Source organism: Crinia signifera, chromosome 7 (assembly GCF_055691185.1).
Source record: "Crinia signifera chromosome 7, ASM5569118v1, whole genome shotgun sequence".
Taxonomy (NCBI): domain Eukaryota; kingdom Metazoa; phylum Chordata; class Amphibia; order Anura; family Myobatrachidae; genus Crinia; species Crinia signifera.
In genome coordinates, this window is record NC_139223.1 from 172551526 (window position 1) to 172576910 (window position 25385).

The 25385-nt window shown below is 48.7% G+C and overlaps 1 protein-coding gene across 1 annotated transcript in view; it reads left to right on the plus strand.

Moving 5' to 3' along the window:
• Positions 1–1150: 1150 nt before the first annotated feature.
• Positions 1151–25385, plus strand: part of PLCL1 (phospholipase C like 1 (inactive)) — a 157474-nt gene continuing 133239 nt past the window's right edge. Inside the window, exon 1 of the mRNA XM_083154392.1 lies at positions 1151–1456. Within this exon, the coding sequence (XP_083010518.1) occupies positions 1322–1456 (135 nt within the window). The 5' untranslated portion in view covers positions 1151–1321. The remainder of the gene's footprint in view (positions 1457–25385) is intronic.

Below are 25385 nucleotides of genomic sequence, written 5' to 3' on the forward strand. Positions count from 1 at the left end.
TATTATATACTGGTGTGTGTATATGCAACTGTGCCTTGTGCCAGAATGATGCAACTTGGCTTTGTTCCTAATTGAACTTACGCTATAATGTGATCTAGTTAAAAAAGTACACACATCACAAGCCCAAAACGCACCGTGTGTGGGCACCTATACTCCCAAATCCATCGATATTCCTCAATCCATCAAATGATTTTTCTCCCCTTCAGTCTAAACTGACTTTTTTTCCCGAATGTGCCATGTGACGTCAGCCACCAGACCCGAGCAGGCAATGCCACGCCTTTATACCCAGGGGAACGCCTAGCGTTTTCATGGAGATGCCCACAAAAGCTGTCCATTCCCCTGAAGTCGCACCCTGACCACTGACCCCCCCCCTCCCCTGCCAGTGCAAACACCTTGGCGAGTGCGATACTTGGCGAAGGCGTTCGTGTGTGCAGACCCCCGCCATAGTAAACAGTGCCGAATTCAGACCAAAAAAGGGTGTTGCCTTGCGATCGTAATCCGCGACCCCATTTTTCATTGCTATGGGGGCTTGGCCAGCGCTCTGTGAGATGCCCCCGAAACTTGATCCCCAATGGGGGCATGACATAAAAATGGACCCTAATACGTATGATCATGCGGTAAGGAATATAGGGGGACATTTACTAAGATGTGTATTCTACTTCACATGTGATGTTGCTATGGGAAACCAGATTCTACTTATTTATTTAGCACCCTCTAAGATAGTAGACAGGATATGATTGGTTGCCCATAGCAACATCACATGTGAAGTAGAATACACATCTTAGTAAATTCCCCCATAGATTGTCAGCTCTGTGGGGCAGGGGTTAATGTGACTGGACACATGACAACATCTGGCACACACCAGTTTATAACTGGTGTATTTATGGCATCTGTCTCTGCTGCCTGTGGTATGGTCAGTGGTTACAGATTGCCAGGGAGGGCATCGCCCGCTGCTGCTGGGCAGCCACCCCCTCCCCAGCTGCCCACAGGAGCCCCCTCATCATCCCCTCACAACACCCCCCCTCCCGTGCACATGGAGCTGTCACAGGATGGCCCCGCCCTTCGCCGCCGGATGGCCAGTCAGCGACTCGCTAGAGCCCAGTCCGGTCCCGCCCAGGGTGCGAGCGGCTAATAGCGTCGGGCGGCGGTGTGACGGGGCGGGGCAGCCTCTGTGCCCGGCTCCCACACACACACACAGCAGCGGCGGAGTCTCCCAGCCTGAGCCGCCCCGGAGCCCGCTCCCCGCCTGAGCCGCCTCCCGCTCACCGTCCCCCGCCGCCTCACACCCACCGGGGATGGAAGCTGCGGGCCAGTGAGTGCCATGGCAGAGGGGCCGGACAGGGGCTGCGAGCTGTGCCCGGAGCATGGCCGGGGCAGGGAACGTAGGAGCGGGGTGACTGAGGTCAGCCTGCTGGAGGCAGCCAAGTCTGCGCCTCGGAGGAGCAGCATCATCAAGGTTAGTAGCGACCGGGCACATTACTGTCAGAGCACAGCACTGGGCACATTACTGTCAGAGCACAGCACTGGGCACATTACTGTCAGAGCACAGCACTGGGCACATTACTGTCAGATCACAGCATCGGGCACATTACTGGCAGAGCACAGCACTGGGCACATTACTGTCAGAGCACAGCACTGGGCACATTACTAGCAGAGTACAGCACTGGGCGCATTACTGGCAGAGTACAGCATCTGGCACATTACTGGCAGAGTACAGAATCGGGCACATTACTGTCAGAGCACAGCATCGGGCACATTACTGTCAGAGCACAGCATCGGGCACATTACTGTCAGAGCACAGCATCGGGCACAGTACTGTCAGAGCACAGCATCGGGCACAGTACTGTCAGAGCACAGCATCGGGCACATTACTGTCAGAGCACAGCATCGGGCACATTACTGTCAGAGCACAGCATCGGGCACATTACTGTCAGAGCACATCACCGGGCACATTACTGTCAGAGCACAGCATCGGGCACATTACTGTCAGAGCACAGCATCGGGCACATTACTGTCAGATCACAGCATCGGGCACATTACTGTCAGAGCACAGCACCGGGCACATTACTGTCAGCGCACAGCACCGGGCACATTACTGTCAGAGCACATCACCGAGCACATTACTGTCAGAGCACATCACCGGGCACATTACTGTCAGAGCACAGCACCGGGCACATTACTGTCAGAGCACAGCACCGGGCACATTACTGTCAGAGCACAGCACCGGGCACATTACTGGCAGAGCACAGAACCGGGCACATTACTGGCAGAGCACAGAACCGGGCACATTACTGGCACAGCATCGGGCACATTACTGTCAGAGCACAGCACTGGGTACATTTCTGTCAGAGCACATCACCGGGCACATTACTGTCAGAGCACATCACGGGCACATTACTAGCAGAGCATAGCACTGGGCATATTACCGGCAGAGCAGAGCACAGCACGGGTACATTACTGGCAGAGCACAGCACTGGACACATTACTGGCAGAGCACAGCACTGGACACATTACTGGCAGAGCACAGCACTGGACACATTACTGGCATAGCATACTACTGGGCACATTACTGGCAGAGCACAGCACCGGGCACATTACTGGCACAGTATAGGGCACATTACTGGCACAGTATAGGGCACATTACTGTCAGAGCACAGAACCGGGCACGTTACTGGCAGAGCACAGCAATGGGCACGTTACTGGCAGAGCACAGCAATGGGCACGTTACTGGCAGAGAATTGCAGCGGGCACATTGCTGGCAGAGCACTGGGACATCCACAGCACATCACTGGCACATCACCTGCACAGCACTTGCACATGACCACAGTGACTGACTTAGCACCTACATAACACTGGCACATCACAGGGTATGTATGGCACAGTAATGGTTTGCACCCCTTTCATAGCACCACAGGCATACATTGCTGTATTGTACTGTATAGTAATAGATATTGCTTTATTTTACTGTATATTGCTGTATGTTACTGCATATCGCTGTATATTGCTGTATGTTACTGTATATCGCTGTATGTTACTGTATATCGCTGTATGTTACTGCATATCGCTGTATGTTACTGCATATCGCTGTATATTGCTGTATGTTACTGCATATCGCTGTATATTGCTGTATGTTACTGCATATCGCTGTATATTGCTGTATGTTACTGCATATCGCTGTATATTGCTGTATGTACATTAATGTTCAATAACGTATAACTAGTTATAAATGCTGTACAGGGGCATATTGGTCTGTTATATTACCGGGCAGGACCCATGATTTACTGCACACCTACCCTGCACTTACAGCAGCCCTGAGATCACACATGCTAAAGCTGTGTACACATAGGGGCGATATCAGCACATATCACTGAGCGACCATATTGCCAGTGATTTCATGTGCTGTGGGAGATAAATCGCCGGGAGCGCACTCCCACTGCCAGCCCTTCATGGTCGATGGTCGCAGGAGCTTGCTCCTCCGATTATGGCTAAAAATCGCTGGTTGCTGGTGCAAAATGCACTGTGCCGCACCTGACTGCACCTGTGCACCAGCGACCAGCGAATTCTAGTCAGAATGAGGTAGAGACCGAATGAGACAGAACAGCTGCAATTTTCAGCCAAGGTCGCTAATGAAAACGGAACACTGAGCAATATATTGCTGAGCGATTTTAAGCCCAAATCACTCAGCGACCAAATCGCACGGTGTGTACACAGCTCTACACTCACCCATACAGGGCTGGTAAGTAAGATACACGATCTGGGGGCAATTTGGTTTGAATACTCCTCAGGAACATTGCTGGCAATTCGCCCGTGATTGACTTTCCACCATAGTATAACCAGGTGTACAGCTGTGGGCAAGATCATTGTATCGCAAAGTGTCAGCTCTATGGTCCAAATAGTCTCAGTGCTGGCGATTTGCCTTCGACGATGATGGAATGCCGGCCACTATACCCTTGCACACGGCACATCAATTTTAGCATCACTCCTAATTGAATTGTCCTAAATATGACCATAATCCATAACCCATGGGCATGCTAGCATTTGTAGTTCCCCAGCCGTTGGAGTGGTGTACATTGGCTACCGCTGCTATATAGGAACCTTAGCAGTATTTCCTATAAGCGCGGCATTACTAGTAATGTACAAAACCTGCATTCCCAATGTCTGCCCACTGTACACCAAGCACAGTATATTCAATAGGCTGCTACTGCGTTTACAACACCAATGTTATGACAATAGATCACAATCCGTTCTTCCCTCGCACTATCCAGTGACCGTAATGTGTCACACCACACAGTCAGCACAATGCCGACTGCACTATGCAAAGAATGTAGAGATGTATATGAGACGGGACCTTCGCACAGATGTGTGATCGTTGCACGCCTGACATTTAATAGAACACATTAGTGAGATTTATTCCGTGTTAGTGTACAGTGACCTCACAAACGACTGAGGATTCAGTGGCATTGGACCAAAGCTTGGACCGTAGGTCATGTTAGATGCAATTACAGTAACAGTATGAGGAAACGCAACCAAACAAGTATTATTATACATTACTGAGGGAAATCCTGTGTCCATGGAGCAGTCACCTGTTGTCAGGACACCTGTGTTAAAGTATTCTCTCCACTGCATCCTCAGTTACATATTGTTCTGTTATTACGGGATGCGCAGACTTTGGCCCTTATTCTGATCGGTGCAGATTTTACCGCATGCGGTCGTCCCGCCGATGGTTATCGTCTGCGCATGTGCAGAGGTCACTCTGCGCATGTGCAGGCGATTTCGCCGCACGTATTCTTCAGACGCCGCACAGGGGGCGGAGAGGGGCGTGAAGGGCTACTTAGCCTCATTACCCTATGCATACGCCCCGCGTTTCATGGGCGTTCCCATGGAAACGCGGGGCGTATGCATGGTAATGAAGCCGTGACGCATGTGTAGGGGGCGGGCATCTGACATCGCCGGATGTCAGCTGCCCGCCCCCATACATGATTTCATACGGACAAGTGTCCGTGTGGTCTTGGGTGGCGGCAGCTGGTGGAGCGTGCGGCCCTGCATTCGATGTTCGGCGACCATCGAATGCAGGGGCTGCTCCCAAGATGGAGGAGGCGTATCCCCGTCCACTTTCATGCGGACCGCCACATATCCGCGTACGGACGGAGGTGGCGATCCGTATGGAAGGCGGGGATTCGCCTGCACGGTCCTGGCCGCATATTCTGATCGGGCCGCACCGATCAGAATAAGGCCCTTTATTCTGATATTTGTATGTTTAATTAATACCGATAATATTTACTTTGATGCAATGCAGTGATATGTTGCATACAATATCTTTGCTTCGAAAGTACAGTATGACATCATAAGTTTGTGAGCTGCATGTTTCGGACGTATCCGTATGGCGGATTAAACATGTTTAGGTTGACAATACCATTGCCGACCACTAGTGGTCGACGGCGTCTAGGTAGACAATGACACCAGGTCGACGCATGTGAAGGATCGACAGGAACATTATCAAGGTCGACACGTGTTTTTATGCTAGGCGGTCCACTTGGTTCCTACATTACTATCAAAATTCAGATCTGATCGCAGTACAAATTTGTTCTCAAAATGGGCAAAACCATGTGCACTGCAGGTGGGGCAGATGTAACATGTGCAGAGAGAGTTAGATTTGGGGGAGTTATTTTGTTTCTGTGCAGGGTAAATACTGGCTGCTTTATTTTTACACTGCAATTATAGATTTCAGTTTGAACACACCCCACCCAAATGTAACTACATTTACATGTTACATCTGCCCCACCTGCAGTGCACAGGGTTTTGCCCATTTTGAGAACAAATTTGTACTGCGATCAGATCTGAATAAGGGCCATAGTTAGATTATAATAGTATGGCGAGCGTAGCGGGCCATGCGAGGGGACACTGCAATCCATATGCACTGCAGGTGGGGCTGATGTAACATTTGCAGGGAGAGTTAGATTTTGGTGGGGTTTGTACTTCAAATTGATATCTATATTGCAGTGTAAAAATAAAGCAGCCCGTATTTACCCTGCACAGAAACAATAAAACACCCAAATCTAACTCTCTCTGCACGTGTTACATCTGCCCCACCTGCAGTGCAGCATGCTTTTGTCTATTAGAGAGTGATTGTGCCTTTGCGAGTCAACCAGAATAACCCCCACAGTGTCCACGAGGACCCCTCCGACATTCCGCACCAAAAAACGTGTGTTGACCTTGCTACTGTCGACCACATCCCGTCGATCCTTCATTTGCGTCGATCTAGCTACACTGTGGTCAGCCAAGTGTAGATGTAACTAGATGCCGCTGACCACTAATTGGGAACCGTGGTATTATTGACCTGAACATGATCCATCCTCTATCCCGGAACCGTTCTGGCCATATAATGATTTTAGAACCGGGCTACTAAAGATTGTAAAATCAACCAATCCGAATGAGTTTTGTGTGGACCTGTGACTTTTGGGACTAATTGTTATAAAGGCATCTATGCTACGTTTTACAGCAGCGGGTTAGCATGGCACTTTTGATGGCGCTATACTTTTGCATTGCCCCCAAATCCTCCTGTATGCAGTTTTCGGCCAGAGGTTGAGCATTTAGGCTAAGTGGCTGTGGATTGAGCCTTGAGTTTTGGGTTGAAGGCTGCAATATAGATTTAGGGCGGGAGCACTTGCACTAATACCCCATAGGATCGGCTTAGCATAGCACTGCTCCTGTTGTTTCCTGTGAAACTGGTCATGATGTTGTATCCAAGCGCCAGCATAGGTAACCCCTGGCAACATCCTAGGTTCAGCCTGCGGTGTGGACATGGTCCAAGCCACTGTCACCCTTCTGAACCCATATTCAGTGTCCCGCGTTCAGTCCTTGGGTGTCCTGTCAGTATCTGACCACGGTATCTTACCCTAATCCTTACCCCTAACCCTTCCTCCATTGTCTGACCCTAAAGTGCAGCTTAACTCTGATGTCGACATTCTGACAATGTCGACAATGCACCTATTGACATTCTGATCATGTTGACATGTTGCCTAATGATATTCATCATCAAGCTGGTGTTGACATAGGTATTGTTGACCTTTTTGACTAGGGGGGGTTATTCAGCCCTGATAGCCCGGGCTGTGAATTCACAGGCCACTTGAGTATTGATAGACAGCATGTGTAAGGATTGTAGCACGCTTGCGCAAGGCCAACCCATGTATTTTCTGAATAGCTGTATGTGCGCAAGTTAATTGACAGGAAGCCGGCGTTTGCTGCACTGCAGGTGGGGCAGATGTAACATGTGCAGAGAGAGTTAGGTTTGGGTGAGTTATTTTGTTTCTGTGCAGGGTAAATTCTTTCTGCTTTATTTTTACACTGCAATATAGATATCAGTTTGAACACACCCCACCCAAATCTAAATCTCTCTGCACCTGTTACATCTGCCCCACCATAAACATCCATTCGCAGTTTGCTGGGGAACACCCACTGGGCGTTCCCATATGCTAATGGACCACCCTCCACCCGCAAGGAACAATCTGTTCGCCATGGCCACACTCACCCAGCGCATGCACAAGCGCAAAACGAAAACATCAGCCCCGTGTGAACGGACCTGAATTAGGCCCTATTTGCGCGCTATATAAATAACTGGTAATAATTCAGCCTCTGTGCTACAATTAGCCCGCGGCTAGGTCGGGATCACACACAGGGATCGCCATGTATACAGAACACTTGCCCGGTTGCAGTGAATAATGCAAGCGATCGGTAATGCAGGAGGGAACGAGGACATGTGAGATCAGTGCGATGACAAAGTGACAGCCCTTGTGGTGTATTATAACCACCCATGGACAATACCAAGGGGTCAATGCGTACTTTGTCTCAGGTTCCACCCGCTACCTTGTTTCTGCTGTGTGCAATAAATGCCATGCAGATCATTTCCCCCCTTGGGGTAGCCAGCGCCGTTGGGGATGGACAGAGTTAATGCATCTAAGTGTATCAGCGGCTGGGGGACATTTGGGCCCAAAGTGATCTACTGTATCCCAGATCTGAAATCGGCTGGGCAAGTTCCAGCAAAGTGCTACAAGGTTGTTTTGCTTGGATCCAGAAATAGTCACAGCAGACTATGTGGAGGTGTTCGGCTGTGTCAAACCCCTCTCTGCTCCCATCGTTCCTCCCCCCAGCCTCTCCACCACCACCCTCTTCCTTTCCCCAGCCTTCCCTTTCTCTAAACCCCCCTGGAGATTACAGCTGCTAATGGCTCCAACGAAGCTGTTATTTTCCTGATTACCATTATTATTTCCATACATTTTATTTGCATACTCTGCGTTGCTTTACAGCGAGCGCGTTTAAACACAGAACGAGCTGGAGCCGCGGTTAACCCCTTCCTGCCTACTTCTGGATCTAGTTGTGACTGCTGTTTTGGGCTCAGTATATTTTAGCATACTGGCAGGGCCGGGCCTAGCAAGCAAGGGGTTAAAACAGGATTCTAGCATTTGATATGATCTCGTTTTATTCGGGCCCCACAGCTTTCCATTGTTGCTAATTAAATCCGCATGTAGTGTGACCTCTTAAAAGCTTATTGAATTAGGGATCAGTGTCACTGGAGGTTTTTTTTTTTTTTTACGCATTTCGTTTATAAAGGAACATTTTGTCACATGTAAGGTCATTTGCTAACATTATTCCCACACTGCATGGGACAAGAATATCCCATGCAGAGTTCTAGTTTTCAGGGCTTCACTGGCAACAGCTGATTGGCTGGTTGATGCCACCGGGCAACAAGTGGGCACACCGGTTTCCTGTTGGTGGCGGGACATACTGCGCTGTCACACTTTATTAGCGGCCCAGTAAAAATAAGAAGCCAAAATGGTTATTAAGGTGGGTACGTGAGTAGGGATTCTCAGGGATTCTAGGACATTATAATCATGTTTTATAAGGATAAATGGTGAAGTGTCCCCGTCCTTGTCTCTCCGATTGTTACGCTGTCGCCGGCACAGATTTTGTAGTGGGTATCGGAGCAGAACCTGACTATCAAGGTTCTGGTGAAATGACCTTCGTTTCCGTACAAGATGTTAATAATGTGAATTTCTCGCGTTCTGCCAACAAACGGTGTGATATCAGTTTACCAGCTACTTCAGAGCACTACAAGAACCCCTTGGGAGGTGGTATAATTACTCCGCGCTTATTAATACATTGTGTGCTACAATCGCAGCTGCGGATGTGCTCAGATTGATTGGATGATAGAGGAAAGTCCCAGAGATTTTCTGGAACCACCGTCACTTCCTTTTAATTGCAGTCAGACAGTTACAGGCTTATATATAGGTGGAGGCAATACCGATGTTTGCGTATTTGTGCGAAGGGTTGTTTGTACTGCGCAAATGCATTTTGGGGTGCGTCTCAGCCTGTGACTGCATCTTCATATGAACGTTGTAGTTTGGTGCCACCCTAAAAAAGCACTGGAGTGCGAAAATCGGCCTAATTCAGACCAGATTGCAAATGGACAAAACCATGCTGCGCTGTAGGTGGGGCAGATGTAACGGGTGCAGAGAGAGTTAGATTTGGGTGAGTTGTTTTGTTTCTGTGCAGGGTAAATACTGTTGTTTTTTTTTTTTTTTTACACAGCAATTTAGATTTCAGTTTGAAAACACCCCACCCAAATTTAACTCTCTCTGCACCTGTTACATTTGCCTCACCTGCAGCGCAGTATGGTTTTGTCCATTTGCTAAAAAAGCAGTTTTGTGATCAGGTCTGATTTATGCCCAATGGTTGACCCTAAAGTCAGCCGAGGTTAGGGTCAGCCTCCTAACATTCAGCCGTCTGCAGAATCGGGATTCACCAGTGGGTGCCATCTCGAGCCCCACCACATGCTGCAGCACAGGCTGAGCGGTACCAGACCAGAGCCGTCCTGTCCTCTATTACAGGTGTCAGCATACAGGTCCAGGGATAGAGCCATTAGCAGTAGCCGCTCTACAGAGCTCTGTTTGAAGAGCAGCGGTCGCAAATTGGGAACACAGGTGCTGCTGTACATGCAGGTGCCCCTTCACAGCCTGAAGCCCAGAGGTTGGTGACTCTGTCTCACTTAAGGTGGGAGATCGGGCACAGTTAAACATTTAAATGCCCTCCCCTTGTCGGGAGTTGTATTCTGGCAGCTAGGGATCTGATAAGCAGTTACACCTAAAAATGAATAAGTAATTCAGGATGGATTGTTAATCAGCGTATTTGTGATTCAATCAACTATTGAAAGACTGCGCATGAATTCCGCATGCGTGAGGCGAACATCGAACATTGCGCATGCGTGAGGCGAAATAGTGACTGAGCTTGACTGACAGGAAGCTGGCGTTTGGGGTGGTGGGGGGGTGTGTGTGTGTAACGTGATGTTTTCTGGGAGTGTATGAAAAAAAAACTACGCGTACCCAGGTGTTTTCCGGGAGGGTCTCTGATGTCAGCACCGGACCCCATCAGCCGGATTCTGTCGCAGATTGGCGGCGCCTCAAACCTACAAACATTTGCGCAGACAGCAAAAACTTTTCAATGGTTCAGGAATTCCGTGTGTATAGTGACCTGCGACCGTTCATTCACCAATTTTTTTTTTTCACATTTTCCTTTGGTGTCTATGCCTGAGCACCTGAACCCCAAAAAAGTGTACTCTCTTTGCTCTCCATGTTTGGGGCCACTTTCCCGTTCACACGCCGAGTCCGCATGGATGGTAAAGCATGAAAAAGGACAAAAAAAACCTGGAAAAAATCGTGGCGAATGCATGTCGACCTTTTCATGTGTTGATCATTGCAAAGCCGACCTTCTGTCAACCATTGACAGACGGCCTAGGAATTAGCTGTCGGGAATCTGGATACCATCCTTCTTGGACGGGTTGTTGTTGTTTTTCGAATGCCGCGTGGGTCACTGCGTTTGCCATGCTTCGGGCACACTATTGTGTTCTCCCGCCATAGTGGATGATGGGGCATGAAATACCGCCTGTCGGCACGTCGGCTCAAGAAAAAAAAGGTGAAAAATTCATGTTGTCGTTTTGACTGTCAACCTTCCCATTGTGGACCTAATGCTTGTGTCGACTTTCTGACCCTGTCGACCTTAGCCATGTCGACCTAATTCAGGTGTTGACCTTTCAACGGTCGACCCAATGCATGTCGACTTTAATAGGATCGCCATAGTGACCGTGTTCCGCTGGGTTGGGATCATTTGGTCTACAGCATGATGTTTGACAGTCATTAGGTCGACACCATGAGGTCGACATGGGAAAAGGTCGACATGGTTCTAGGTCGTAAGGTCATTAGATTGAAAGGTCATTAGTTCGACAATGTTGAGGTCGACAGTAAAAAGGTTGACATGAGGTTTTTCATTGTTTTTTTTTACCTGAATGTCAACACAGTCAACATGGACACAGTTTCAAGTGCACCGCATCGCTCGCTACGCTCGGCACACTATTTCATTCTCCCACCATGCCCTAGTGCATGGGTCCTCAAACTGCAGCCCTCCAGATGTTGTGAAACTACAAATCCCAGCATGCCTTGCCACAGTTTTGATATAAGGGAGTGTTAAAACTGTGGCAAGGCATGCTGGGATTTGTAGTTTCACAACATCTGGAGGGCCGCAGTTTGAGGACCCATGCCCTAGTGGATGGTAGGGTATGAAATACCACCTGTCGGCACATGTCGGCTCAAAAAACAGTAAAAAACCCTATGTCGACCTTTTGACTGTCGACCTAGACAATGTCAAACTAATAACCTGTCGAACTAATGACCTTTCGACCTAGAACCATGTTGACCTTTTCCTATGTCGACCTAGACCCATGTCAACCTTTCCCGTCCCGACCTAATGAATGTCGACCCTCATGCTGTAGACCAAATGACCTGATCCCGTCCCGCTTTGGTCAGGTTTGTGAGAAGTAAGAAGAGGCCGATCTGCCGGGCCAAGGTTTTCCAACCCCGGACGTCCAATTCCATCCTCCAAGTGATTCATTCTTAAAAATGTCTGTGAGCCTGCCAAATCCCAGCTCAGCTGAGCAGCTTCCCCAAGTCTGCTCTGTCTCCCTGACATCCGTGCACTTCCACACGCTCTAGAACTTGTCATGCGTGTACTGAATGTAGCCACCTTCTGCTCACACGTTAACCTTCTGGGATGGGAGACTGACGGGTACCTTACTGGGGGACCACCGGCGGGTCAGAGTTCTGTCTGGAACTGTTGCAGAAAGGAAAGCTGGAGTGACAAAAAGCTGCCTGTCCCTGCTGGATCCTATTAGCGCTGCCTCCCCTGCGGCTGGGAATAAGCCTGATTTATGCCGCTCTACAAGTGATGCTCTCCAGAACCGCTCTCAGCGAAGGAAGCGGGGCTAGGGCTTTGTAAACAGAGGAGGCCTCTCAGAGGAGCGTCTTCCCCTCCTAGGAAGCCGCTGTCACCTCACCTGAGAATAATGTGTTCTGCCCCCCCCCCAGATGCGTCAGTCCTGCCTCTCCCTGAGAAACGCAGCAGCTCAGATATGAATATCTGCAGATTTGCCCCAGTAGCTGACGTCTCGTATTGGCTATTTATGGCGATAAGGAATGGTAGATGGTAAAAACCTGTTCCTTAGAGCGCTGATAACAGTGACAGGCCCAGCTGCGCACATGCAGGTTTTCCTGCACTCCTCTGTGACCTGTCCTGGATGCGATGAGCCTAATGCACAGTATTTATTATCTGTGTTGGTTTAGTCTGAAATAGGCAGGTTACTTAAATCATGTGAGAGCGGCCGTTTCTGCATGATTTTTGGGGTTGGGGGGGTGATTGCATTATAAGTCTGCAGGGCCTAATCAGGCTGCAGCCTGGGGCATTGGGTCCTGGAGTGTGGTGGTCGGGAGCCATGTAGACGGCAAGGAATCTGCAAAAACAGCCTCCCAAAAGGACGGATGATAGAGGTCCTACAGAGACCCCTAGTGTCTGTCAGGTGAAGGTAGTGCTTCCCGAAAGTGGATTCCTGGAGCAATGGTGGGCTCTGAGCACGTACCCCCTGGCAATGAGCACGTACACCCCTTCCCCCTGGCAATGAGCACGTACCCCCCTTCCCCCTGGCAATGAGCACGTACTCCCCTTCCCCCTGGCAATGAGCACGTACCCCCCCTGGCAATGAGCACGTACCCCCCCTGGCAATGAGCACGTACCCCCTGGCAATGAGCACATACCCCTGGCAATGAGCACGTACCCCCTGGCAATGGGCACGTACCAGCCCCCTGGCAATGAGCACGTACCTCCCCCCTGGCAAGGAGCACGTACCTCCCCCCCTGGCAATGAGTACGTACCCCCTGGCAATGGGCACGTACCTCCCTCCCCCCCCTGGCAATGAGCACGTACCTCCCCCCCCTGGCAATGAGCACGTACCTCCCCCCCCCCCGGCAAGGAGCACATACCTCCCCCCCCCCGGCAATGAGCACGTACCTCCCCTTGGCAATGGCCACATACATTCCTCTGGCAATGAGCACGTAACCCCCCGGCAATGAGCAAGTAAGTTGAAAATAATTGATGCGTGGGGGGTTACTTCGTATTAGCCTAGGTGGAACCCTTAATCAGACCCTGTAAGTACTGTATGAACCACAATCTTTAGCATCTTCAATTTTTGAGTACACTATTATTAATAGCAGCTAATGCCTCTCTGTGTGTATCTGTGTGTGTGTGTGTATGACTCTGTGTGTGTGTGTGTATCTCTGTGTGTGTATCTGTTACTCTGTGTATCTCTGTTAGTGTATCTCTCTGTGTGTGTGCATCGCTCTGTGTGTGCGTATTTCTCTGTGTGCGTATTTCTCTGTGTGTGTATCTCTCTGTGTGTGTGTGCATCGCTCTGTCTTTGTGTGTATATCTCTGTGTGTGCATCTCTCTCTGTGTGTGTATCTCTCTCTGTGTGTATCTCTCTCTGTGTATCTCTCTCTGTGTGTATCTCTCTCTCTGTGTATCTCTCTCTGTGTATCTCTCTCTGTGTGTAACTTCTCCTCCTCTGGACTAATGAACAGGAATATATTTAGAGGCTGGTTACTCCAGATCAGACACATTTGTGCCATTGCTCACCGCACTGTAACATGCTGCGGGTAGTGTCAGCTCCATCCCTCTAGACCTGTTCGCGCTGCAGGGATTGCTGTGTCGGCATGCAGCACGCCTGATACCTGAATGAGCTGCAGCCATGCAGAAAGCACAATTCCCATCTGTCTGTATGTACATGCCTGATCTAGTAGCCCTATTAGTGGCTCTGCGCATTGCAGTGCATTGCGAAGCAGGCTCCCCAAATCATCCCTTTAATCATTGACGCATGTGACGGTTCCGATGCTGCCAACTTCTGGGCTTCACCGATAGTGCTGAGATGTACTTACCCGCCCATGTCAACATATGTTGACATAGACACCAAAAAACTGAAAAAATAACGGCAACATTTTTCATATCCATGGCGACCTATGGTTGTGTCGACCATTCAACCCTTTCGGCCTAAGCCATGTCGAACTTTTTCACGTGCCGACCTGTGGCATGCCATCTAATAGGGGTTGACCTGTTGACTGTCGACGCTAAGACCCATACCCGTGTTCATTAGTTCAGTGCGCAGCATGGCTGTCATTACACGTCGTGACAATTACACAATAGCAATCCTCATTAATCCTAAGTGTACATGTCACTAATTACAGAGATGAGATGTAACCGAGAACATGCGTTGCGGATAGGTGTTCCAGGGCTTAACGCTATACATCATAATGCCACAAACATCATTGCATTAAATAGCGAGATCTGTCGGTTTGTGACTCTGGACAGGTCCTGTGTTGCCGCGGCAGTCACATGTGTGTCATACATGCTGTTCGCTTGTTCTTCTAGCAATCACGGGGTTAACCGTTCCTGCTGATATTATTAGCCTGTAAATCCGGCAGATGTAATTGGTTGGTCTCATAGGATCCAGACGTTCTTCCTTTACCTGTCAGCCGCTCCTAGCTCTCAATGGTTCCGCTTTTCTCTCTTACTTGTAATTAAAACACTTGTCTGCAAGCAGCATGTCCCCGGTCTCCAATCCGACTGCCGCTCAGCAGACTTAACCCTTTCCCAGCCTGGCCGATTATCGGAAGATGCATGCTCAAGGTCCGCAATGTGCGTGCGCCAGACCTCCGGGCTGCCACAGCCAGCGGCGGGCTGTCATCGCGGGCCATGCGCTGGCTGATTGGCAGCCGGACGGTGTTACGGGTGGCACCATTTGGGAATACCACGAAAACTTAAGCACCAGGCCTCGAGGAGAGGAGGGCCGCTGATGACATCAGACCCGATGTTACCATGGCCATCACTCTGGCGGGGAGGGGCTAACTGATCACAGGGCGGCAACAAGTCTAGGGGGTCCGGGTTTCGTTCAGCTGCGTTGCAACATCATGACATCGCACGATGCTGGCTGCATGATTGATCTCACAGCTAGGAGCTTGGAGCAAAGGGCTAGGCTGGGTTTATATTGGATTCGATTTCCCCAGCGACAGGCAGCATTGTGCCCGCCAGGGGCTAAAGTTTTGTCAGCGATTGAACTGGGTGGCACCCTACGACCCTTCAGCCGTTGCCCCTCGCAAGTACCATCCTGGAATAGTTATGGTCCTGCTCTAACTTATCACAAACGAAACCCTTCTCAATCTGTTCTAAAAGCAGGCGGGCTGGAGAGTTAGCGAGGGGTGACAAAGTGGCACATGTCCTGCTTACTCTTAAAATCTTCCAAGCACACCGCGTTTCCAGTTTGGCCAATGAGCGCAGGTCTTTTATAAGCCTTGAAATAAAAGGAAATTATTTTGACCTCTGCCTTCATGGCAGTTAGATGCCGGCAGTGGCATTTAAAGGGACACCTTTCGCACCAATGTTGCGGTTTCTATATGTCAGCTGATTTGTGTAAGAAACTGACACATGAGATTAAGACCGCCGTGGTGCCAGCATGTTACTGGTTAAACGGGTGCGTTTGCAAAAGAATTATCGGCTACACCTCCGCACTTTCCAAATGACCTCATTGATTTATATGCCCCGGTTCTCACCTCTGCTTTGTCAGTAGAGTATGTTACCTTGGCCTGTATCCCTTGCAGCCTGGTGTATCGATCAATAGCTTCGGTTCTTAAGACCATGTCTGCGGGGGACACAAGTCATGGGACTTTAGCGACACCCACATCTTCCCGCACTGATCTGAGCCTAACGGCCACTTGTCCCAAATAATACAATTATCTGTAGACTCCATCACTTTTCATTTACTAACCCTACAATTGTCTTTCGAGTACCTAGTGTTTTGTTCCTGCCATCACTTTAATAGTACATGTGGGAAAGTTGCACATTTCATGGCCCAATTAGCGCGGACTACACCCTGATCCACCCAAATCATGTCCCCAACTGGGGGTGCCGGCACTTAAATCGTGAATTCCTACCTCATTTGTGGCCTAGGAAATGACGACTGGTCTTGTATGATTTAATAAAGAAACCTGTAAATCTGGAGTTTCCTCCTGGCAGATATTCTGCTAGAAATGGATCAAATCTGTGTTCAGGGTGATGAATAAGATCCTCTGATCTTTCTCCGTTGATTGTCGCTGTTGCCTGAGTTCTTATTGGTGTACCTTCTCTCCCACTCCTACCATGGGATCCGCCTTGGCATACTTACCACTTTTATATCACTGTTCTTAAGGACCATACACATGGGGTGATTTACGCCCTATTTGCTTAGAAACGAAGCACGGCTCGCTCCGTGTGTACACCCCATAGCGATGGCGACTTGCGGTCCTGTGCGTCTGCATTGCCAGCAGATAGAGGGACAGATTTTCTAAGCTTCAAAAGCGATAAAATGGAGAGTGATAAACAGCCAGCCAATCAGCTCCTGTCTAATATTTTTCAAACACAGTCTGACATGGCAGGTAGGAGCTGATTGGCTGGCTGTTTAATACTCTCCATTTTATCACTTTTGAAGCTTAGAGAATCTGGCCCATAGACAATACATGCACTGTCTATCTTGCAGCTCGATCAGAGAAGGGTAGTTGTCATCCTGTGTGTATGGGGTTTAAGAGTAAGTTGGCTGCGGATTGATTGTATATACCATACTCTTTTCATGGTAATATGACATTTTCGTTGCCAGGGGTTTCTTGCTGGTTGCCAGGGGATTACATGCTGGTTACCAGGGAGATCCATGCTCACAGTGTGCCAGCAGTGCTCCTGGGATCCGGCACTTCTGGGCAGTGCTGTACAAGCTGCGCTTCCCTGACTGTCACTTAGCATTAGTCTCCTCCAAGCTGGCGGCCATTTTGGAGGGTCCTCACGGAGCCATATACTGTACCCCTAAATGATGCTGCTTTCACATCGCAAAATGCAGGGTCGCACCAGAAATTTCAAATGGTTCAGTCCCGATGTGGCCCTGTATTTTGTGCACTCTGGCCCCCTTCAGCGAATCGACAATATTGTTGGTTTGCTGACGTCTTGCAGGGGCGGGACGGACCCGATTAACCCGTTTACACTGCACAGCAACCCGCCTACGAACCCGGTAAAAACCCCGCAATTTTACTGGGTTAATAATACCGAGTCGCTCGACCTAGTAAGCCCTTTCTATTGCCGGGTCAAACCGGCATGGACCCGTTAATTAGGTGTGATCTGAAAGGGGTATTAGTGTACCACATCCCCTCACATGGATGGCCATTCTTTACCGTTTCCAATCCACTTGGATGGTAAAGTTTTTGAAAAAGTAAAAAACAAAAAACCCTCATGTCAACATTTAATGCGTCGACTATGGACTACTTGTGTCAGTCTGCTGTCTATGTCTGCCATGTCATGTTGACCATAGAACGCCCACCTATTGACCGGATACAGTTTAAATCCCATTTGTAGCTCATGAGCAGGTGTTGCCTGTGGGAGGAAAGGGTTAGTAGTAATATTAAGCAATCATCCCGGTTCTATGTGCAGGACCCATAAGCCTCTTCTGTATCTCCCGAGTCTGTAATCAGATCTATAATCTGCGTCCCTAATCTGGCTGTAATATTTCTTAGCCGCAGCAGTGTGATGATTACACACCAGCAGTGCGACTTTCTTTTCTCTCTTCGGTTATGTGTATCTGTGTATCTGTGTGTGCTGCACTACAACCTTATTATCTGCGCCGATCGCTTTCGGGTTGGGCTGTTCCCCCTAGGTCACATCCTGTGTGGTTTTATGTGTTCCCACTGCAGCATTATTATAAAACATTTATTTAGGGTAGTGCCCGCATACTCTGTAGTGCTCTACAATTGGGGACAAACTGTAATAATAAAAGGAGAATTAACATACAGATAATGCTGTAGGGGGGCCCTGCACGCAATGTAAGGAAATCGGCTCTTGGTACACTAACCCCCCCTACCCCCCTGGATTTGGCCCTGTATTCCCCAAATCTGCGCTCAGCTTTGCAAAACAAAAACTGATCTTAGTGAACGGAAATTTGCATAAGGGTAATGCCACACCCCCAAATTTCCGCTGTCACTGGAGGCCACACACTTGTTATTGCAGGCTCTTAAGACGCTCTGAACCTGACTTCTCAACTCTTGGAGGTCATTCAGGTTCATTCTCACCGTTGCAAATGTTTCGCGACTGCGCATAAACATTTGGTGCGAGCGGCCACAGGGCATTGATGACGTGATGGCGTGGAGCGGCGGACCGTCGTTGCGCCCATGAAAACGCTGGGCGTTGCCATTACAATTGGCCCCCGTGGCACAGGCCCGCTTCCCGCACGGAGCACCCACAGATGTAAGACACCAGAGAGGTGTCTTAGAGCTGCAAGCGCTGTAGAAATCATTGGTCGGCAACTTCCGAACGATTTCCTCTCTGGGCGCAAGCTGCGAAAACATTCATTCACACGCGTGCGTGAAAACTTGGCATGCGAGGGGGGCGCACTGTCATGCGGCAAAGCTGCAACTCAACCTGAATGACCTCCCTCGCACAGTCGGAAGCACGGCTCTACACCAGGGGAAGGGTTAAACCTTAGTGGTCAATTTACTAAGATGGGAGTTCTATTGAGGATGGGAAGTTGCCCATAGCAACCAAACAGATTCTATCTATCTTCTAGAAGGTGCTAAATAAAGAAGATGTAGAATCTGATTGGTTGCTATGGGCACATGCGCGGTCGTCCGATAATCGCAAATTCGCGTGCAAGTCCGAATCAAGCCCTCTGTTCCATGTGTGCAAATAATGTACCGGGTGCCAATTCAGCGGTTTGGAAATGTAATGTACGTAATGTACACAGAGTATTCTTATTTTATTGTAACCGTTGTTACATGTATCTCTTTTATACTTCTGGTGCTTTCATTTCTTATGTTATTACAGAACATTATTCACTGTTTCACTACAGAATGTAAGCTTACGAGCAGGGCCCTCTGACCTCTGTCGGCGGATACCCAATCTTGCTTTATTACTGTGTTGCCATTTCCAAAAGCGATACGGACAGTAAATAAATGTTACTGATAATGCCGACATGATGATGATAACCCGCAGTAAGTGACGACACTGATTTCTGTGTTTTAGAAATCCCTTATACAGGAGACTCTTGAATAAAGCGTTTGTACACTTGTGAAGGTTCCGTGGTGGTTACTGAAGTATTCCAGAAGAGAGGGTGCAGGAGGCCTCCTGTGTAGTAAATGTGTTACTCCCAGTCAGGTGACCTGCAAGTCTGTACTGGCCGCTGACTGGTCCTTTAAACAATGCCAAGTATTAGTGGCGGAGGTATGCCTGCCGGCAATCATTTTCCCTCTTTTTATTTGGCAATCATATCTACAAATAGTGAGTCATTCGCTGGATTCCGTGTGCGAGTGGAGATCTGTGTCGTCTCACTTATATTATCCATGGAAGATCTGCTGTACCAAGCTCAGCGCTGATCACTGGTCCCGTTTCATTCTATGTGGCTGTTCAGCTGGGTACACACTGCAAGATTTTCTTAAACAATGTGCACGATAAAGATATCATTAACAATATCACCGTGCATATCGTCTAGTGTGTGCGCACTTTATCGTTAGCGATGCTGGCTCCCGTGGCTTGTTAACGACCCTTCCTGTTGTCTGAACGTGTAGTAAAATTTTGCCTATATTATCAACAATGGCCGGATGACATCACTGAACGCTCGTTCGCCTTAACGAGATCGGTGGTGGAGTTTATCGGATAGTGTGTACCCAACTTCAGTTTTGCAGATATGTACGTTTAATTGGGTGTAAACGATGTTTGTAATGACCAAGACAACATCTATCTGCCTATGTCATAAACTAATGAATCCTAAAAACATTTTCCAGTACCAGTTAACAATGATTTAATATTGGCTTTTTAAAATAATGAATAATATTGTAATCTTAATCATTCGTGTTGCCCCTTAATAAAATAATATTTCCCCCAAAAGAGACTTATTAAGGTTATATGCCTCCTTAAGTCAGTACATGATTTCCCTCATTATGGTGCTGACTGTAGGTCGGGTGTTTGGGTGTGGGAAGTGGGCTGGGTATTAAAGTAAACCCCCCCCCCCCCCCACTCAGACCCTTTAATAAGCGCTGGCAGCCAGACAGTAGTACTTTATAGTTAGTTTCTGCTTAAGTTGATTAACTTGGTTTAGGGATTAATTTAAACCCTTAAAGTGTAATATCCGTATAAACCGCGGCCTCACATTCCATTACAGCTTTGTGACCGAGACATACAGTAAGGTGCCACCTTCCCACCTCATTGCAGGCCGCTGCAGCCCCTCCGTCGTCTTGTGTGCAGTGCTCCCAGCTGTATCTGATGGAGGTCAGATTGCTGAGCTGAAGGTCATTCAGCTGCTCGGACATGTCTGCCTGATCAGCGACGCTACCAGTCCACAAAGTGCATTTATACTGAGCAGGTCTTGTCGTGTTGACCATATCTATGTTGACCTTTTGCTTCTGTCAGACTTTTGTTAATAGTGACATTGGGCATGACGACCTCTTTGGGTCGACAAAGACACTGTCGACTTATTCATTGTTGACGTAATATATCACAGCCATATCTCAGGTTGACGTTTTGGACCCAACACGATCTCTTTCAACAGACTACATGTCGCAGGTTACCGCAGGCTCCACCCACTGTTTGGCCACGCCCCTTCAACAATCTCTGCGGTTTCGCGGTCAGCACACCTCCCATAGGGATATGCCGTATATACAACGCGATCCGGGTGTAATCGCTAATCGCTACCCACTCGCAAATCCATACGCAATTTCCGAACCATCGAAAGGTTTGTGCAGCCTGTGACAATGCGAAGGTTTGAGGCTTTTACTAATCTGCGACGGAGACCGGCTGAACGAGGCCGCCGGCGCTGCGCTGGCTTTACAGACCATCCGTGATAAAGCCGGGCAACTCCCGCAAAGTGGGCCGTTATGTCATGTCGCACAGATTGGCGCTCGGTTGCGGCCGTACACTGCGCAGTTTTCAGCCCGACCGGACGATAATCGGCCGATGGCCACCATAAACTGGAGGTTTAGCAGCACAGTGCACCTGCTGGATTATTACATGACAATCCCACTTTTTATTGTGTACTGATCACTGCTCAGAGCGTTCTCGTCCCCACAGAACGCGGCGGTTCTTTCTGTTGCATTTGTACCTCTGAAGATTCCATTTTATTTCCACTAGCAATTAATCCCATGTGTGGATGCGAGTGTAAATTGGGCACTTCTTTTGCTAATTAGCTGTGAGGAGCAGATTGCACGCCGCTGAGCGTTCTGTGGTTTTATCTCCCATCATAACGCCGGTGTCTGCCTGTGGCATGGAAGCTCTGCGCCTAAACCGGCTGCTCATTAACATAGGACGGAAACATCTGACTTCCACACAGAATTCATGGTGTTTACTTCCACAAATAGTTTTGTTTAAGGAACAGGATTATTATTTTATCATCATTTTGATCTCATTACATGCTAAAACCATTTCCTCCATATTCCCCAAGTCCAGTGATCTGTGATTGGCAGGTTTTAGGCTACACACACCCAGTAATATCTATGTGTCTAAAGTCTAAGCCAGTGGTTCCCAAACTCGGTCCTCAGGGCCCCACGCAGGCCATGTTTTCCAGGTGTCCAGCTTGCCGAGGAGTAAAATGACAGCCTAATACCCCTTTTACACCGCCTCTAAACTCCGGGTCTTCGGCGGGTCAGACCCGGGTCAGAGGTGGTGTAAATGCGACACGCCGTGTCCCTTTACACGGGACTTCTACACAGGTCCCGACCTGGGTAGAACACGGCCAGGACCTGGGTAGAGGGCGGTGTAAATGGGTACGCTGGGTCATCCGACCCGGCTCCAATTTACATCAATGGGGGACGTCCAACCTGCGGTCCGCAGGTTGGACGGGGGGGGGGGGGACGACGACACACAGCCTGAGCTGCTGTCTGCTGTACTCTGCAGACAGCGGCAGGGGAGGAGGTGAATGGATGCCTGTGTGCGGCATCCATTCACCTCCCGGACGGCGGCTGGGGGGTGCACAGGGACTGGGGGCAGCCCAGCAGATTACTTTAGTGCTGGGCTTGCCCCCAGCGCAGCGGTCCGGGTCCCGGCGATCGGTGCTTGGAGATGATGTCATCTCCAAGCGCCGGCGGGAGGGGGGGGCGCCGGTGTAAAAGCTGCACCTGGCTTGATCCTGGGTCTAAAAAGCTGGGTGCGACCTGGCGTTTTGGTGTAAAAGGGGTACAATTGATTCCATGCTTGTTAGCTATCACCTGTCCCTATGTACTGTGGGGGGTAGAATTCTTCAGGTGACTGCCAGGTGGCTGTGCCAATGCAACCTACTGATAAAACCATTACTTTATGTACATTGTGCTACAGCACCAACCGGGCAGCCTAAGGCCAAAGTCTCCTTCATAGGCCACAAGCATTAGATCCTACATGCCAATTGTATAACCATCATCACATGCACATGGGCAGTATGACTGGTGAGTCCCTGAGCGCCCATACACGTGTCTATAGCAGCATTACATGCACATGGGCAGTATGACTGGCGAGTACCTGAGTGCCCATACACGTGTGTAGCAGCATTACACGGGGAGCTACAGTACATGTGTATTAGAAAAAAGGAATAGGTGGAGACCGCGCTAAAACTAAAACATGCAACAGGTATATGTAATGATAAATAGAAATTTATTAATACACATTAAAATACTATTAAAAATTAAGGATAACATATCCTAAAAAAACATATGGATACCACAAGCGTGATGTAGAGGAGGTATAGTCACCCACAATATATTGCACAGTCCCGAGTCCGTTCCTAGAATGCCTTTATACTTTTCCCAATCTGTGAGCCTTTTAGGAGAATATTTTTCCCAGTCCAGGGAGCTCCTTGCTGGTGTATAGGTGCTCTACCTGGAGTATGTAGAAAGCCGGGGAGCGTCCGTTGTTTCTGGGGTGCTCTACCTGGGATAAGGTCACCGAAAGCCAGGGAGCATCAGATGTTTGAAGGTGCTCTACCTGGGGTGGAATAGTTGGGAGCCAGGGAGCATCAGATGTTTTGAAGGTGCTCTACCTGGTTTATGCTGGTAAGGTCCCAAAGGTAGGTTGGTGGGAAGGATATTGAAAAGGCTGGTCCGGTCACAGGGATAGATGGTGGTAATAGTTTCAATGGTGGGTGTCTAGGGCCCCTTTCACCGACGCGTTTCGCTAAAAGAAGCTTTATCAAGGTGATGCTGCTGGTATCATGAGATGGTGTTTTTATACCTTCTCTAATGAGGGCAATAATTGCCACCTGTTGCATGGTTAATTGGTTGGAGTCATTCTTATGTGAAAATATGGTTTAAATAATACTTATAATGAATAGGAGACAAGTAAGTATTATTTAAACCATATTTTCACATAAGAATGACTCCAACCAATTAACCATGCAACAGGTGGCAATTATTGCCCTCATTAGAGAAGGTATAAAAACACCATCTCATGATACCAGCAGCATCACCTTGATAAAGCTTCTTTTAGCGAAACGCGTCGGTGAAAGGGGCCCTAGACACCCACCATTGAAACTATTACCACCATCTATCCCTGTGACCGGACCAGCCTTTTCAATATCCTTCCCACCAACCTACCTTTGGGACCTTACCAGCATAAACCAGGTAGAGCACCTTCAAAACATCTGATGCTCCCTGGCTCCCAACTATTCCACCCCAGGTAGAGCACCTTCAAACATCTGATGCTCCCTGGCTTTCGGTGACCTTATCCCAGGTAGAGCACCCCAGAAACAACGGACGCTCCCCGGCTTTCTACATACTCCAGGTAGAGCACCTATACACCAGCAAGGAGCTCCCTGGACTGGGAAAAATATTCTCCTAAAAGGCTCACAGATTGGGAAAAGTATAAAGGCATTCTAGGAACGGACTCGGGACTGTGCAATATATTGTGGGTGACTATACCTCCTCTACATCACGCTTGTGGTATCCATATGTTTTTTTAGGATATGTTATCCTTAATTTTTAATAGTATTTTAATGTGTATTAATAAATTTCTATTTATCATTACATATACCTGTTGCATGTTTTAGTTTTAGCGCGGTCTCCACCTATTCCTTTTTTCTTGTTTACTGTTTGGGATTGACACCCCAATTTGGAGACCGCTGCTCAGGCTCAACAACTCCTCCCAGGCGCACTCCTAGGTTGCACTTGTGACCTATACCTTTCTACAGTACATGTGTATTAGCCTATTGCACCTGGAACCTTTAATCAGACCCAGGAACCACAACACCCTTGGGTGCCTTGGGGAACTTGCAGGGGTGGTCCAGGTCAATTCAAATAATTTATGGTCAAAACCAGTGTTTTTGAACATACCGAAGTGAATTATGTCCCTCGTCACATAACTGACCCTAAGGGAGACCTGTACATACAGCAGAATGACTTTTATGAGTGACATTTCTATGATCCCTTTGCCCAGATGTTCACACTTGTGGCTGCTTTTACTATCCACAAATAGCACAACTTCACCTCAAACATCTTCACCTCTTGATTGGTTCCTGAAATGTATGTACAGTAGCCGTGATTGTAAATCCTGATTAACGTGTAAGCGGTGAATCAGGGAACAGCCTCATCTGTACGCGGCTGCATTTGTGGCCAACCACACTTTGTCCTCTGTAAGCCTGGCTTTCTGTCCGGGTGTGTAGATATTCCACGTTTGACCACTGTAGGTCTCTGCTCTTTCTCTGACTGTCCCTTGGGCTGTTGGCTTATTTTCTCATCCAACACCGTTCCCGTTATTCTCCTTCCCTGGATCTCACTCCCCCACCCTACCGTCCTGCCTTGCTACCCACGCTCTCCTAAAACACATGTTCCTCAAAGACTATCCGCTCTCTTTACCCTCTTAGCTGCCATCTCACCCCCCTCCCGCTTATTGCCGCCCAGTTCTCCTCCCAGTTATACCACGTCTTTGCTGGTCTGTAAGCTCTCCGAGGCCTGGGTGTTCTCCCTCTTGTACTGGCACTACCCACGAGTGACGCA